The sequence below is a fragment of the Poeciliopsis prolifica genome, unplaced genomic scaffold (assembly GCF_027474105.1).
Source record: "Poeciliopsis prolifica strain line A6 unplaced genomic scaffold, Auburn_PproV2 SCAFFOLD025, whole genome shotgun sequence".
Classification (NCBI taxonomy): Eukaryota; Metazoa; Chordata; class Actinopteri; order Cyprinodontiformes; family Poeciliidae; genus Poeciliopsis; species Poeciliopsis prolifica.
In genome coordinates, this window is record NW_026562400.1 from 5,229,923 (window position 1) to 5,246,624 (window position 16,702).

A 16,702-nucleotide genomic window follows, 5' to 3' on the forward strand; every position below is an offset into this window, starting at 1 on the left:
TCTCCGTTTAATCAGAGGTTTCAGGAGGTGGCGCCGGCTGGCTGTGTTCCCCCTCATCTTCTTTCAAGGGGGACGGTTTTCCCTGAGAAACCGGTGAAGATTGTTGTGCTTTTACTGGACAGCTGGCGACCATGTGGTCGATGCTCTGGCAGAAGTGGCACCTCTTGGGCTGGGGTGGTAACTTGCACTCTTTGGCGTGATGATCCAGGCCTCCGCAGTTATAACATCTACAAGAAAATGCATGACTTTTACTTTTGACAGAAACCTGAGAAAGGACAGATTGTGAGCATCCAATGGAATGAAATTGCTGTTTTGATAAAGTATGGACACTGTAAGTTATGAAACATGTCATAACTTTTTGTTGGATTTACAGCATCATGACATGTAAGGACTTTGCATGTTGGGTTAGCTGTGGATCTCTGCAACAGCACCTTCACAGCTTCTCCTTGTCAGCTCCATTTGTTTGGTTGGAGGTCCATGTCTTGGTAGTTTTGCAGGAGTAGCATTCTCTTTCTGTTTTTGTATCATGGGTTGGGCAGTAAACACTCACTGAGATGCACCAAGTTTGGGATATTGTTTTTATATCTCTCTTAGGTTAAACGTCTCGACATTATCCCTGACCTTCATCATGCCATTTATACCTGTGCAGAACAGCTGTAATTAAACTTACAAGAAATTGTAATTGTGCACTGGATTTTATTTAAGCATATCAGACTAAACCTGGATCAACAGTGGTACACTTTGCATTTTTCAGATTTTCAGATGAAAAAACAAATGTATCTTGTTCCTTCAACTGTAACTATTATAACAAATCCAAGTACATAAAATTTTGTGGTTAATGTTTGTGGTTGTAAATGGAAAAAAATGGAAAAAGAAATATGAAGCGGGATGTGTATTTGGGCCTTTATCTTTGTAAAAGCAGATTTTTGGCCACAAAACAACAATATTTCAGTCATTCAAACAGTACCATAAACTAATTTCACCAGTATCAGGGCCAAATTAACATATCTCAAAGTTGCTATTAATGTGATATTTTATTGCAATAAATGATGCAATATTAATCACAGACACATCAAAGAGACACCTTACTTTTTTCTATTTGTTTGTTTTACCAAAAACATCACAATTTGCAGTCTATCATATTTCCTTTAAAATATTTCCCAAATGTTCTACTTTACTAAGAAAAAGTTTTAATTGAGTCAAAAAATATGTAAACCTTGTTGGAGAAGCATTTTAATAAACTAACTTAGGCCTGTTTTTGACTCAAGGATTCTAAATTATACATTTCCGCCTCTAGATGGCAATGTTCCACCTGTGAAACCCTAGCTTCAATTTTTACATAACTCACCAATTTAAGGTGCATTTGAGGGGATGGTGCAGAACTTCATGAGGAGAGCAAGACTTAAGAACATTTCAAAACTGTTTGTCACTGAAATAATCCCAGGTTAGGAAACAATTGCAATTAAAGGCAATATTTTAGTAAGCAGATTGGTGAAGTTACTGGAGGCTTTTCTTTAGTTGCACAGTTTGTACAACTATTTGTTAGCTTGTCACTGAGAGAAGATTCCAGTTGGGGCCAGTTCAATCAAAGTGTGGCACAAGTGTCATCACCATTGAACTTTAGTTAGACTCTATGCATGGGGGTCAGCTGAAGGCATCAGGCTACCATCGGCCACCGCTGTTTGGACATCATTTATAGAATGGCCACGCGTACAGGGGTGGAAGACAGATGGGTGGTGGGCGTGGGGCAGTTACTCGGTACCTCCCTGGATCCCCCCGGCCACCTTTGTGGCAGCAGATGAGGTTTGGACGGTGCGGCTGCCTAGGGGTCAGGTTGGCTTTGTGGCCCTGGCTGTTTGAGTGGTGTCAAGGTCTATACCATCGCCATCACAGAGGCTCCTCACATCAGCATCCATCAGGAGGAAAGTGGAAGTGGTCCCTTTGTCTAAAAAAGCTGCAGTAATGACCTCTGAACCCTGACCTCCAACCTCCCTCCAATCCCATCCAAGCCCCCAGCCCTCTTCCTTTTATTCATACGCGGTTGCTATGACAACTATGACCCTTAACGCCCCTTGCCTGGGCTGCTGCATCTGTTATCAATTAAATGAACAGGAACTTTTCTCCTTTGCAAAGTGATAGATATGTGAGTTTATCAATGATCTGAACCAAGCCAATACAGCAACTCTCTCTAAATTAGATAAGTCAGAACTGCTTCACAGTGCTTCTAATTTATATACAAATATTTACTTTTTTAAATAAAAAGTCATCAGTTAACCACATCCCTATCCATGAAGTCCAATCCAGTGTTGCATAACACAAAGTGATGAAGAGAAAACGCACCTTATTCACGAATCAGAGAGGTCTGTGGAGAAGTATTGAACCACGATGGCCTCCCAGGACTCTTTGAGGCCATAATGATCTCTGTTCTCACACTCACTTCGCTCTGGTTGTAATCACAACTGACATGTGGTGAAGTTGATACACCTCTAACCTTGCATCATACTGACGCTCAGAGTGATCTGCAAACACTGATCTCTTTAGGTCCTTTCATTTCTCCTGATAAGATCCAAAGATGTCGTCCATCTGTGGATCTTAAGATAAAGTTACATTTTAATTCCGGCTTTGTGAATGAATCTCTTTATGCCATTTCTCCCTTTGCACCAGTTAGATTAAATCTTTTCTTTTACACTCAAAACATGGATTTGGATAAAGTTACGCTGTGTGAATTGTTTGCTGGATTATTGGGTACCTCTCCATGTGGGCATCATGTTATATCCAAACAAAATCACCTACAGTAATCAACAAACTTGCATCTTATCTTGAGAAAAGTAAAAGGGAAATCTAGAGTCTGTCTTTGCATGATTAATTTTGGATTTAGAGGAAAACTTCTGTCCATTGAGGAGGGTTGGTAGGAAGAGGGAGAAAGTGGGCAGATCTGAATTCACCAGGGACGAGCAGATTTAAACAGTTATTGATCCAGGTCACACATCAGGCCCTGCTGATGTGACCCTCGGTAGAGCTCAAAGTGGGGGGTTGGGATCCAGGGAAAGGCACAAAAGTGAAGAGGAACTACAACACCATTGTACATCAGATCCAAGCAGAACACACAAAAAAGTCACAAGCAACACAATTGTATTCGACTCTTAGTTCAAAAGACTATTTTGTCCTTTGCCAGTTTTTGTCTTCAATGAAATTCTTCCAAGATTAGGACACATGAAGTAATTACTCACTGCAAAAAGACTAAATGTTTCACAGAAAATCTGTATGTCTCATTACTTAACTTAACAGGGTTTTTTTTAAAAATTGTCCAAAGTATTGAATGTACAACCCAATTTATAAAATGTAGATACATTTTGATATCTGTTCCTTCAGGTAATAAAGAGTTAAAACTAGGAAACTACAATAAAAGGATGTTCAATCATTTTTGCCTTATTGTGTGAAATATTGCAGTTTTAATGCACTGCTTTGACAAAGTATTATATTTCGAGAGCAAGAGATTAAGGCTCTGCCAATTAATAATATACGTGATCAACAGGATATTAGTCATTAATGTCAACACTCAATGTGTATTTTTACTGGCTAAGAACGTCAGCACACAGAAATAATCAAGAAAGTCTGAAAATGTGTGTTGTGATTGATATTGTCACTGATATTTCCAGGCATAGTATTTAGGAATATTTCTTTTCCTGTGCACAATCTTTAAAACCCTCCCTTTTGGGTCATATTATCCATTTCTGAGGTTTGATTTTTTTTGTTTTGTTTTTTTCAAATTACCTCACTCTCTTTTATTCAAAAACCTTGAAATAGTTAAAATCTCTGTTGTGTTAAAACCTCCCAGTTTGCCAGTACATACCTGTCTCCCTTTGAGCGGCGCTTTTGGACCTTTTTGCCTTTGGGTCTCCGCTCGCTGCCCACACAGTGGATGCCGCCCGGTCCAGTAACCCGCTGTGACTCGAGGCCCTTCGATGACTTCTTGTAGGTAAATTCGACCGCTTCGCCTTCCTTCAGGCTGCGGAAACCTTCCATATGCAGCTTGCTCTGAAAGGCAACAAAGCAGGAGCTCATTCAACTTTAACCTCTTGTTAAAGTGTTTTGGAAACACCAAATGTGGAAATCATTTATCTCACTGTAAATCTCATAGAAGGGGTGCTTGATTCTCTTCAAGCACCCCTTCTATCTTGTATGGGAAAAAATGAAGGTGATTTTGCCCCTATTGACTAGATCACAGCTACCATTGGCTTGTAGAAATTCTGACCACCAAACATTTATCCCAGAACCCAACTGATCTTATCAAGTATCTGGCATTTTATGCCTATAACCAGATAAGCAAGCCATACAAAGCTCATCATTCCTTCTCCACAGCTAGTTTTCACATCACCATACACTACATAAGTGATGGTGACCCAATACTGAATTTTCATATTATTTTTCTGCATTTAGGAGAAAAAAACCTGACGAGGATAATCTTCAATCACTCCCCACCCCTCCACTCTTCCTCATCCCCCATCCTCACCGGAGGAGCAGCATTCCACACAGCCGCCCCCACCCCCACCTTTTTTCCCACCCACATCACAAAGCTCCACTAACACACTGACCACCACCACTAACCCTAAACTACAGGATGCAGGGGTTGGTGCTCGCGTTGGGGGTGGGGTGACACGGCAAGCAAGGCATCTCTCTGTGAAGGCTGGGGGTCAGGGTGACATTCCTCGGATAGTTGTTTGGCAGAAAGATGTGAAAAGATATAAACTGACAAGGAGCACAAATGACTAATATCTCACCTTGATAGCATCGTTTTCACTCAATATCTTTGTGAGAAGGAGCTGATAACTTCACTTTGTTACAGGTTTGATGACATTAGGTGGATCTGCTTACTTAATAAACAATGGGCCTGCAGGCTTGAATGTTTAACTGCCTTTTTATTGATGCCACAGTCACCTGAAGAGAAAAGAGTCCTCTCCTTAACATGTGCAAAGAACATTTCCATCTCCAAAACAAATGCAGAAAAGATAAAACAGAAAAGGTGTGGCACAGGTTTGTGGATAAATACCTCAGACTGGTTAACACATCATGGGAAGCCCCTCAAAAAACAAATCCGTAGGTGGGATTGTAAGATTATATTGTCACGCAGACTGCAAACTGTTGACATAAGAACATCTAGCTGTAATTTAGCAAATCTGCTTTGATAAAACAGTAATCCTGTCTCTTTGATTTTATTTTGGAGCAAAGCTTCATCCTTTTGTGTATTATAACTAAACGTCTGGATTCTTTGTAGGTCAAAACTCACTGGAACCCTACAAAACATTCAATTCATTGTAATGGGAGTCATTTTGGAAATGGGCTTCTAAGAAAACAAGGATTAAATCTTTAAACGCTCCTCTTGAAAAAGACAATCAGAGGTGTCGGTGAACTGCAAACCCCCCACTCTGACACATTTGAAAAACAAGCATGGTCTGGATAATATTTTACATTTTGAACACCATTTGTGACAAAAGACATCTGATTGGCAACATGGACGTCCCAATACCACTCTTCACCCGGTGACTGTTCATCCACTTCCTCTCTCAAACGTGTGAACATCCCCACCCCCATAACTCACCCTCAACCTACCACATGGCCACTCTCACACAGGTAAAGCCTCAGGATGGGGAGGTTCTTCTTTTCTTTTTATCCTTCAAGGACCTGATGTGGAGGTGCTATTTGTGGGGTCTAGAGTAAACTACATTAGAATATGTCTGGAAGCGAAGCAAGGCAAAGAAAGACATCAGAGTGGAGAGGGACAATAGAAAGACTTCTGCTGGGACAAAGAGGGGCTCGGGGCATGGCTGAGGGGTGCTTGATTCGGATGCATGGCTCTATTGTGCACCAGCACAAAGGCCAGCGAACCGTGGGACTTAATTTTTCCTTGACGCGTGGCCACTAATTTTAGGATGCTTGGCTTTACTGTTTGTCAGATTCTCTGCATCAATTTTCTCTAATGAAAAAAGTAAACATTACTACTTTTTTGATCAATGAAACTCACAAACCTATGTTTAACTCAGGAGGCTATTTTTTTTATTTAGGGCTTATTAACCTTATAAACACCATATTTTTGTGTGTCATTACTGAGGCTTCTGCCTCTTTAAAATGCTTTCACTTTGCCTTTCCTGCTGTATCGCATTCCATTCTCATCTTCTAGCTTCTTATTGATGACCAATGTCCAAGATGGCCAGATGTGACTTAACTGAAACAACAATAGATATTTTTTTAAAAATTGTGATGAAAATCTATGTATTACTTATATAACCTGTTCAAATTTTTACGGCTGCATTTTCTTATTTTTTATATCCTGCTTTTAAAAGCTATGGTTCATAGAAACAAGGTCACCATTTTAAAAGCCAGTTAGCAGAAGCTGATGTGAGATGAGGTACCATTTTAAAAAAAAACTCAACCAGAGTAAAGTTTGCAGAAAAAGATTTAATTCCATCTTAAATATCTAATTTCTTTTAATCTTGCCATTCAGTGTGAGACTTAACTCCATTAGATCAAATGCATAAATTCTGATACAGATGTTTCTGTGAACTCTGCCTCTTGAACAAAGTTTCTACGGCTTTCAAAAAATTGCTCTGTTGCATCCTACATTTGTCTTCTACTCTATAAATAATGGACACAATTGTGTCCAATGGACACAAACATCATTTAAGAAGAAGTTTTTGTGGAGTTAAAGGCCCTTTCAAATGCTTACAAGGAAATAAAATACTTCAAAAATGGATTATCAGTGAAAATAGTCTTTCATAATGAGGTATAATAAAAATTATAAGTTCTTTAGAAGGGAATAGGGGCCCGTGCATCAATTGTTTTTGTATTAGGTTTATGCTATTAAAAACATGCAATCCATGTCATTTTGTTTGCTGAGGACACAATACATGATGATAACAAAAAGCCAAATGTATCAATTATGATACAATAATAATAAAAAAAGAAATCCAGGCATCGTTTCATTTAAAACAATCCAATATAAAGTATTTGACTTTTAAAAGGTTGAATCTTTGTGCTATTAATTCTTTTATCAGTCTCTGAAGGTAGAAGTAGATTAAATTAGAAAAGCCAAAGCTTATAAATGGGAATTGATAAAGAATTGGGTGCTCACAAATGGAAACTTTGCAGAATAATATATTAATGCCACTTCAAATGACTTTACTCTCTAACTACTGGAGATCTAAACAGCAGGTTCCTATCATTTGTTGTTTAAGAGTATCAGTAATGAAATATCCAGCTTCCTGTAGCCTTCATTTAAAACTCACAACTATAATTCTACAAGCGTCATCATGGTCAGATGGTAGTAAGACTGAAACAGGGGCTGCATGTGAAATCATGCAAACTTCATGCAAATGGCTGTTTTCAAAGCCAAGATAGATTGTTGGTGCATAAACAAGAAAAGGCACCTAAAAATAGTCCTTTTCAAAGAAGGGTTTAGCAATAAATTGTAGTGTACCTCTATACTGCCAACACACACACAGGCACAGGGAGGAGGGTGGACGGGTTGACCAGACAGCAGAGACCCTTTAATCATTTTATGACAGGAACTCTGAGGTGAATGAGCAGCTTGTAGGGATTCCTCTCATTCACATGCTAAACGTCGTCTTATCAGACAGAAGATGGAGATGGTCTCTCACAGATGAGACCAAGGCAGAAACTTGTTGCTGACAAAGTTTAAAGTAGTTGTCTTAACTTTTATAATCATGTCAGAGAGAAAAGAGTATAACAGGAAAAAGTAGTAATATTTAACAGTTTATTTAAGGTATTTCGTGGATCACAAATCTAATCGGCCAACCATTATTCAATTCAGAAGAAAGGCACTGTCTTAAATGATATATATAAAAAGATTATTTAGTTTTTCTTGCCATAAATATGTGCACACATTTCTGGAGGATGATAAAAGATTTTTATTTGTTCTTCTTTTTTGTGCAGCTTAGTAGCTTTGTTGTAAGCTACTACAACAAAGTAGCTTAAAACAGGGATTTAAGTCAGGCCAGACGTATGCAAGGGCTTACTGGGAAAGTACTCAAAGTTTTGTACCTCAAAAAATAAAATTTTAAATAAGTGGATTTTATGTTGACAGTATTCCAGAGGTGTCTGTGTGGTTTTAGTTGTTAGATTTTTCTGCCGATAATTACTATGCAACTATTTGAAAACCGGTATCTCACAAACTAAAACTTTTGACCTCAACTTGGACATTTCACCCCTTTGGTTGTTTGTTACCTGACTTTTTGGGGTACAAATTGGAGGCACAGGTGTTAGTAAATTTGTTTTTTCCCCCTGGTCAACTATGTACTTTTACAACCAATGATTTAATTCATTTTTAGATTTTACTTGTAATCCACTAAAGGGAAACTGAGTCTACCAGCAGGACAGACTGGCCATAATTGATCATATTTTTGCAACCAGCTAACCCAAACAGGTATCAGAAAATGGAAATGGGAGTTTCAGATTATGCATTTAAATTATATGTAGTATTTTAGCCTTTTTATAATCTTTTATCTTTGTAAAATAGCTTCTGATTAGCAATGCTTAAACTACATGCATATGCTATATTCTAGTATTGGACAAAAATAAAAAAATTTGGGTTTGAAAAGTGGAATTCACCTGAAGCTGCTTTTAGCAAAAGCTCAATTTGTCTTCGTGTTTAGTGTATTTAAGTGAATTCATCACATTGCCACAAATAGGCCTGACAAGGCCAGTTGCACACTTTTGGATGATATTTCCTGACTTTTCTGGATATAATCTCATACGTAAAAACAAAAAAAAAAAATACAATGACTAAAAATCACTTGTGGACAAGGACAAAAAACATTTAATCTAACTATCAACCTACTGTACTTTGCATGAGTAAAAGACACCTAAAGAAAAAGATAAAAAGTAACTTTGAACCATTGTCTCTGCCTAATGTGTGTTCAGTCTCTTTCACAATCCAGTTGTAACAGATGGATGGTGATAATAATGAGCTAGAGGGTATCCTCTATTTAATACCATTAATTTCCACTCTTGCTCTGTTTCTGTAAAGTCTCAATGCAATCGGCCCAGCTACTTAGCCTAACATTATATGATTAACTGACTTTAACTGTATTATAATTAAGATCAAATAGAAATTTGATCAAACCATTCTAACACACACTTTGATGCACACCATTCTATTACAGCTTTAGTTGTGTGAAGGCTTGTTTTCCTGCCCCAATATTTTTCAGCCTCTAGCGAGTTTTCTTCCAAGATTTTCCAGCTTTTCCCTAAAACTATCTTCTCATCAACTCAAACCGGCTTCCCTGTCCACGTTGAATAAAAGCATCTCCACAGCATAATAATGCTACCATCCTGTTTCTCATTGGGAATGATGTGATGTGTTTAATTTTGTGCACAATTTTACTACTCCACCAAACCGGTTTTGCTGCTAAGCTGATGTTTGATTCTTGCTTGGCATCAGTCCCTGCTACTCCTGATAAACTGACACAAATAAATGATCTTTTACAGTACTAAGTCTGAGTTGGGACAGAAGAAGCTAGATTAAGACTCATGGAGACCAGCAGCCAATCAAAAGGCACCATGTTTAAAACTCCAGGGCTTCGTTTTTGCATTAATCCAATTAAAAATAATACGAAGCAACATTATTCAGAATTTTTTTTTACATTGATATTGGAGAAACACAATCAATTTCAGTTCAGTTCATTTATATAGAACCAAGTCACACATCATCTCAAGATAATCAATCTTACCACTGTTTGTTTTTATATCACTCATCAATGAGCTAAAGTAGATTTCTGACATGCATTCACGCTGATGTTTTCCACTGATTTGATAAATGTCATTACCAAATAGTTTCTTTAACATCGTATTATGTAAAGCATGCTGTAAATATTGCTCTTATCCCATGTTTTATGCTGCTGGTACTAGTGATACATTGATTAGGATTGTGTTCACAAACAACCCTCTTTTGTTTAAAAGAAAAACAGTGTCAATAAATTATAGCAGCAATAAGGAGTCAACAGGTTACAGGAATGAATAATCTGTTTTGTGTAGTCAAACTTTCTGCCCTACCATCCTCAACATTGAAATAAAACATAAAATAGGCTCAGATAGCAAGTCTGTCCATCAAGACCTACCTGATGGACAAACACATCAACCGGTTCGTAAAAAAAAGCAACCCCCTTTTTTTTAAAGAATCAGTTAATAACTGACTAGCACCAGCATTGGGACCAATTCAGTAAAAATGTTCACAAAGAATTTTGCACATGCATGAATTCCCATATGTCACCCTGATAGTTAGACTAATTTCCAAATATATTCATGGATGTAAAGTGAATCTTTTAGACCTATAAATTGCTGGTCGTTATTAGGATCAGTACAAATCACCTGAACTGAAACTTGTGTGAGTAGGGCACCAAAACTGCAGCCCAGAAACCCACATTCTGTTAAATCCGCCCCTGTGCCTCTTGTGATTCCATCGAGGTTTTTTTTTTCTTCTTCCTGTTCCAAAAATGTAACTATAGAAAATCGAGAGATGTCCTAATATTACAAAACAATTTTTTTCTTAAAAAAAAAAACTCCACACCTTACAACAACCATCCATCTAAATCAAGTAAATTAGTCTTTTCATTCTACTTTTGATCAACCGCATGTTAGTCTGCAAAGGCAAGTCAATTTTGCAATCAGTCCATCTAAACTTCTCTTTTCAAAACTCTACAATCAATTGCTGCAAGAACTTAAAAGAACAAAAACTAAGACGCTTAAAATCGTGTTAAATTAGAAACGAGTAACGAGTGAGAAATAAGGAGTGATCAATTGGCTAAAAATGATCAGACAAAAAGAAAAGAGGAGTCTGGGACTTCTTTGTTGGGATTCTGCGGGAAGAGCTGCCAGACCTACCTGATGGACAAACACATCAACCGGTTCGTCCAGCGGCATTCCCTCTCTGTTGGTCATGGACAGGAACCCGAAGCCCATGCGGACGTTGAACCACTTGCACACCCCGGCCCCATGGAAGGACTGCGTGTCTTCCTCTGTGCTCGGTCCCTCATCTCCCTCCGTCTTGCACACTCCTGCAAATTCAACATTTGTTCACTCTTAAGTTCCAAATATAAAGATTACAAAGGGAAAGAAAAAGAACTCGCCTCGCTTTAACTAACAAAAAGGGAAATTTGTACATTTAAAAATGTTAATTTCTGCGGATCAGTAATCGATATGAATCAATGACTTAGCACGCCATGCTGAGGCTTCAGTATGCATTTTCGATTTAAAAACCTCCAGTTGCACAGTATTGTTCAAGAAACGTGCGCAAAACTTTAAAAAAAGACATGCGTAAAACTTGCATTCAAATGTGCGCAAAACTTTCAGAAAATGCAACTATTTAAAGGGTCGAATTTGAGTGCAATGCTCGTCACGTGTGCGAACAATGCCTTAAAACGCTCCTTTACAATCAGTGAGACAGTCGATCCGAAAACAGCTTAATTAACTCGGAAGATTAACATGCTGCTCATGAAGTTTACTCCACCTGGGAACTCCTGGTTAGAAACGGAACCCATGTCTTCTGCCTCAGCCTTGAGTCAAAAAGTAGCACCCAAGATACAATATTTTCTTTCTTTTTTCCCTTTTTTTATTTGTAGCCCTCAAGCTGGGTAATCCGCACAGATTGCCACTTTCATGCAAAATGCTGCGAAAAGCAGAAGCTGCGCAGCGAGAGGGAAAACCGGAGAGGGGAGGTAAACAAAAGGGGGGTGGCAACCTATCCCCCCCCTCCTCTGCTCAACAATGAGAAGTGGGGAGGGGGAGAATTTTTGCTGAAGAATCTCCACCACCACCACCACCACCTCCACTTCCACTACCTCACACCCCAATTAACATTTCAAACAATGCAACCAAACCCTGCCCCTCCATAAGCCACTCCGAGCGCGCTTTAAAGATAAAACTCTGCAAAAAAATAAAAAAAATAAAAAGCATCCCGACGTTCAGGTTTACCTTCTGCCATGCCTGTGGGCCAGTTCGGTCCCAGTCCCCACTGTTGTTCTCTCCTTGATCGCTGCTTTTCGCTCCCCTGCAGTGGTCAGCACTGTTGGTCAATACAAATGACAATTTCTTATCCAACAAACCCCCCACGCACTCTCTCGGTCATGTCCACGTGATACACGATTACAGTCCCCAAGGATGCATATGCATTGTGTGACGGAAGGACCAATCAACACAAAATGAATAAATTGATGTTCCATTCAGAGCTGGACTTCTGCAGCAGTGAGGTGGCTGAGGCAAACTGCAGCATCAGTTGGTCCACAAATGCTGAATCTGCTTTATTTTCTTCTTAAAGTGTCCTTATGTGCAAAAAGGTCTGAAATTTCACATTCAATTTAGTTCAAAATACTTTCTCAGTATTTGCATTGTTTTATTTTGTCTTAAATGTTTGCAACAAAAATGACAATCTGGTAAAATGACTATGGATCATGAGCTGAAATTCTGAAAAATATCTTGTGTTTTCATTAACAAATTTTATTTGATTCGTCTGAAACTGAAAATCGAACATTATTTATTCATGTGTAGTAGTATCATTATTTCACTCATATCTAATTCATTGTAGTATAAAAGTAAAAAAAATAGGTAAAATGCCTAATTGTACCTAACATGGTTGACATTTTATTAAAAAAATATACTATTAATGTTACTACTGTTCTAAATTATTATTATTATTATTATTATTATTATTATTATTATTATTATTATTATTATTATTGAATTTCGCGTCATCATTTAAATTTAATTTGACTGCTTTGAATTTAAAAGTCATATTTATGTATGCCGATTTTCAAAAGGTGCCCAAGTATGGCATTTATAAAGTAAACCCTTGTTGTTCCTTTCCAGATGAAAAAGAAATAAATTTAAAAAAATGTTTGAAATCATCACAGTGCTGATTAAAACAAGCAAACGAATTTATGGATCAATAGTGATTGATCACATCAGTTTGTAACGTTGACTCGTGTCTTTAGTAGAGCGATGGACACGTTAAAGAACGAGGATGTAATAAAAAAAACTTCAAAATAAAATAGTACAAATTATCAAACGAATTTTGTTCAAATTGCATAAATACTTTGCACAAAGAAATGGAAACGAGGGCAAAAATAATTCTCTAATATGGCTTTCTTTTTGTTTTTCTTATTTCGTCTTTTAAGGGGATATTTTGCAACAAAAGTAAAAAGGAAACGTCCCCTGCACTGGGGATTTCTTTGAATTACTAAACTGTTGTTAGGATACGAATAGAAATGTCACATGAGTTAAATATATCTAAAAATGTCAAGTTGTCACAAAAAGACTGAACAATTTGAGCGAAGTTTATCAATGCGACCACAACGACCCCTTGTGGACCCGAAAAACCATTAAATGTTACATAATTGGCTCGCACAGAAAATGAGGATAACACTAAAGAGATGACAGAACAAAAGCAGAAAATCAGTTTGAATATACATAACTTGTTTTCACGTTGAGCAGTGAGAAAAAAGACACATGGAGAAAATATGATCGGAAATCTGATTTAAATTAAATTCAGTGAGGTAAAAAAAAAAGCACGCTTATTACACAGAAAGTAATCATTTCACTTTGAATGAAGATGGCTTACAGCTGATGAAAACCCAAAGTTCTGTTTACCAGACAATTTGAATTTTACTCAAGATTAAATAAAAGAGGATATTTGTCATTTAGTGATCGACACAACAATGTGGAAAATTGCTGACTTGGCAGTTATCCAGCCATCACTTAAGACGAGGTGTGCTGGAAGCAAGAGTGACCCGCTCCTGAAAGATTTAGATGAACAAGAAAGCTGACCTAGTCCAACTACCTCCTCGGCATTTTAAGATTCTGCAAATTCTGCATCATTTTGCAAATGATGTTTTGAGAAGCATCATTTTTTCATAAATGATGCTACTCAAAATAACTTCAAAGTACTTTTCATAACTCCTGCAACATTGCTGTTCATAAATTAAATGTATTTACAGTCTTTGCTTCTTTTAAATTGATTACTAATCACTTTTGACTTTATAAAATATGAATTTGATCTAATCCATTCCGTGCTGATGCTCATAGTTTTCCTCCGGCGATTCTTGCTTGAATGAAATCACTATTCTGTTACCAAGAATTTGATAAGAAATGTAATTATTTAAACTTGTTTTTGAGACTGTTAAGTATCTTTACGGCATTGAAAAACAGTGAAGATTACCTCAAACCAGGTTTGAGTGGTCTAAATAACGCAACATTTGTGTTTGTCTCAATGGTAAAATGGAGAATATTTTTGGTTGTGTTTTCACAAGAAGACTAAAAAAAAATCCTGCATCCCAAACCATGGTTTAGATTATGACTGAGTAATCACATTCAATCATAAATTGTGGAAAAAAAACAGTGAAAAATCTCTTTAATTCAATATAATTCAGATACCAATTTCATCATCTTTAGCTTACAATGTTTACACTATAAAACACATGTCCTCTTTGAATGATAGGATCGGTCAGTAAGTATATTAAAACTTGTTCAGTGTTCTTTTTCTTGTTTTGACTGTTTGTTCTTCCCTTAATGCTGTCAGGTTCTGTGTTTTTCTGTGTTTTAATTCCGAGTTTCTGTGTCCTGAGTCTCCTCGTTGTCCTGTCTTCCCCTTGATTGTTCCCAGGTGTGTCTTGTTCCCTTGATTACCCTCAGTGTATTAGTCCCTCCTGTGTCCTTTGTTCCTCGTCGGGTCCTTGTCGTACTTTTGTCAGATTGTCGCTCGTTTGTTTTGTGCCGCCCTTAAGACCAGTTGCTACCGGTGTGAGCCCTGGCTTCCGCTCAGCCGTGCTGCCTGGCCGCGGACTCTGTATTTTTGTGGACTTGTTTTCATTAAATATTTCGTTATTCACCATATCTGGGTCTCCAGCGCCTGCCTCACCACCTCCACCACCACACTCCATTTCATGACTGAAGGACCCGACCAAGAATAAGGTGAGGCTAGCTGAATTCAGCATGGACCCAGAGGGTTTAGAGGAGCTACTCCGTACTATCCAGGAGTATGAGGAGTCAAAGAGCACGTCCACGTTCGCCCTGAGACGGCCAGGGTTCGCGATACGCCTGGGTCTGCTATTGGACTATTGGGTTCCTCGTCTCCCGCACCCCGCGCTGGTGGAGCTGCAGCGGGAGGCAGAGGAGATACGCCGGACAGCCTTTGCGGCCTGGGATGCTAAACCTCTGCCTCCCAGGCCAGACATCCGCTCCGGCAGCCCAGCCCCAGCTCCATCCTCAGCTCCTCGTGCCGCTCCGCCGGACCCCGCTCCGGCTGCCGTTCCCGCTCCGCCGGACCCCGCTCCGGCTGCCGTTCCCGCTCCGCCGGACCCCGCTCCGGCTGCCGTTCCCGCTCCGCCGGACCCCGCTCCGGCTGCCGTTCCCGCTCCGCCGGACCCCGCTCCGGCTGCCGTTCCTGCTCCGCCGGACCCCGCTCCGGCTTCGGCTCCTGCTCCGCCGGATTCCGCTCCGGCCTCCGTGGACTCTGCTCCTCGTGCCGCTGCTCCGGCAGCCTCTATCCCTAGTGCTCCTCCCGAGTCCCCTAGTGCTCCTCCCGAGTCCCCTAGTGCTCCTCCCGAGTCCCCTAGTGCTCCTCCCGAGTCCCCTAGTGCTCCTCCCGAGTCCCCTAGTGCTCCTCCCGAATCCCCTAGTGCTCCTCCCGAGTCCCCTAGTGCTCCTCCCGAGTCCCCTAGTGCTCCTCCCGAGTCCCCTAGTGCTCCTCCCGAGTCCCCTAGTGCTCCTCCCGAGTCCCCTAGTGCTCCTCCCGAGTCCCCTAGTGCTCCTCCCGAGTCCCCTAGTGCTCCTCCCGAGTCCCTAGTGCTCCTCCCGAGTCCCCTAGTGCTCCTCCCGAGTCCCCTAGTGCTCCTCCCGAGTCCCCTAGTGCTCCTCCCGAGTCCCCTAGTGCTCCTCCCGTGCCCCCTAGTGCTCCTCCCGTGCCCCCTAGTGTTCCTCGGCACCGCGGGCTCCCTCCGGACTTTCCCTCTGGGGTATACTGCCGCGGGCCCGAGGACGCCCTCCGCCTCCCCTGTGGGTCTGCCGCGGCGCGAGGACGCCCACCGGACCCCCCTCGACGCCTCTGCCCACTTTCTGTTTAGTTTTGGACTCTTCGCCCCTCCTTGTGTTTCCGCCCACCTTTTGTGGGTAGTTTTTTGTTTTCTGGACTCTGGCCCTCCTCCGTCGCCCCTCCGCCCACCCTGGTTTTTGGGTTTTGAATTTTGTTTTTGGGCGTCTGGTAGCCGCCCTTTAAGGGGGGGCGGGGGGGTACTGTCAGGTTCTGTGTTTTTCTGTGTTTTAATTCCGAGTTTGTGTCCTGAGTCTCCTCGTTGTCCTGTCTTCCCCTTGATTGTTCCCAGGTGTGTCTTGTTCCCTTGATTACCCTCAGTGTATTTAGTCCCTCCTGTGTCCTTTGTTCCTCGTCGGGTCCTTGTCGTACTTTTGTCAGATTGTCGCTCGTTTGTTTTGTGCCGCCCTTAAGACCAGTTGCTACCGGTGTGAGCCCTGGCTTCCGCTCAGCCGTGCTGCCTGGCCGCGGACTCTGTATTTTTGTGGACTTGTTTTCATTAAATATTTCATTATTCACCATATATGGGTCTCCAGCGCCTGCCTCACCACCTCCACCACCACACTCCATTTCATGACAAATGCAGCTGTACTCTGGGAGAAGAACTTT

The 16,702-nt window shown here is 40.3% G+C and overlaps 1 protein-coding gene across 1 annotated transcript; it reads right to left on the reverse strand.

The window, feature by feature from the left end:
- Window positions 1-7: 7 nt before the first annotated feature.
- lin28aa (lin-28 homolog Aa) lies at window positions 8-12,061 on the reverse strand. The gene is made up of 4 exons (XM_055047298.1): window positions 11,986-12,061; window positions 10,897-11,069; window positions 3,854-4,038; window positions 8-227 (listed from the first exon to the last, which is right to left on the reverse strand). Exons 1-4 carry the CDS (start codon window positions 11,993-11,995, stop codon window positions 8-10), a joined length of 588 nt encoding a protein of 195 aa, XP_054903273.1. The 5' UTR covers window positions 11,996-12,061.
- Between the last annotated feature and the right edge of the window lie 4,641 nt (window positions 12,062-16,702).

Coding starts and splice junctions, on each gene's coding strand:
- lin28aa (XM_055047298.1), bottom strand. Junction 4,039..10,896: donor TTGATGTGTTTGTCCATCAG/GTAGGTCTGGCA, acceptor GTTGCCTTTCAG/AGCAAGCTGCATATGGAAGG. Junction 228..3,853: donor CGCCGCTCAAAGGGAGACAG/GTATGTACTGGC, acceptor ATTTTCTTGTAG/ATGTTATAACTGCGGAGGCC.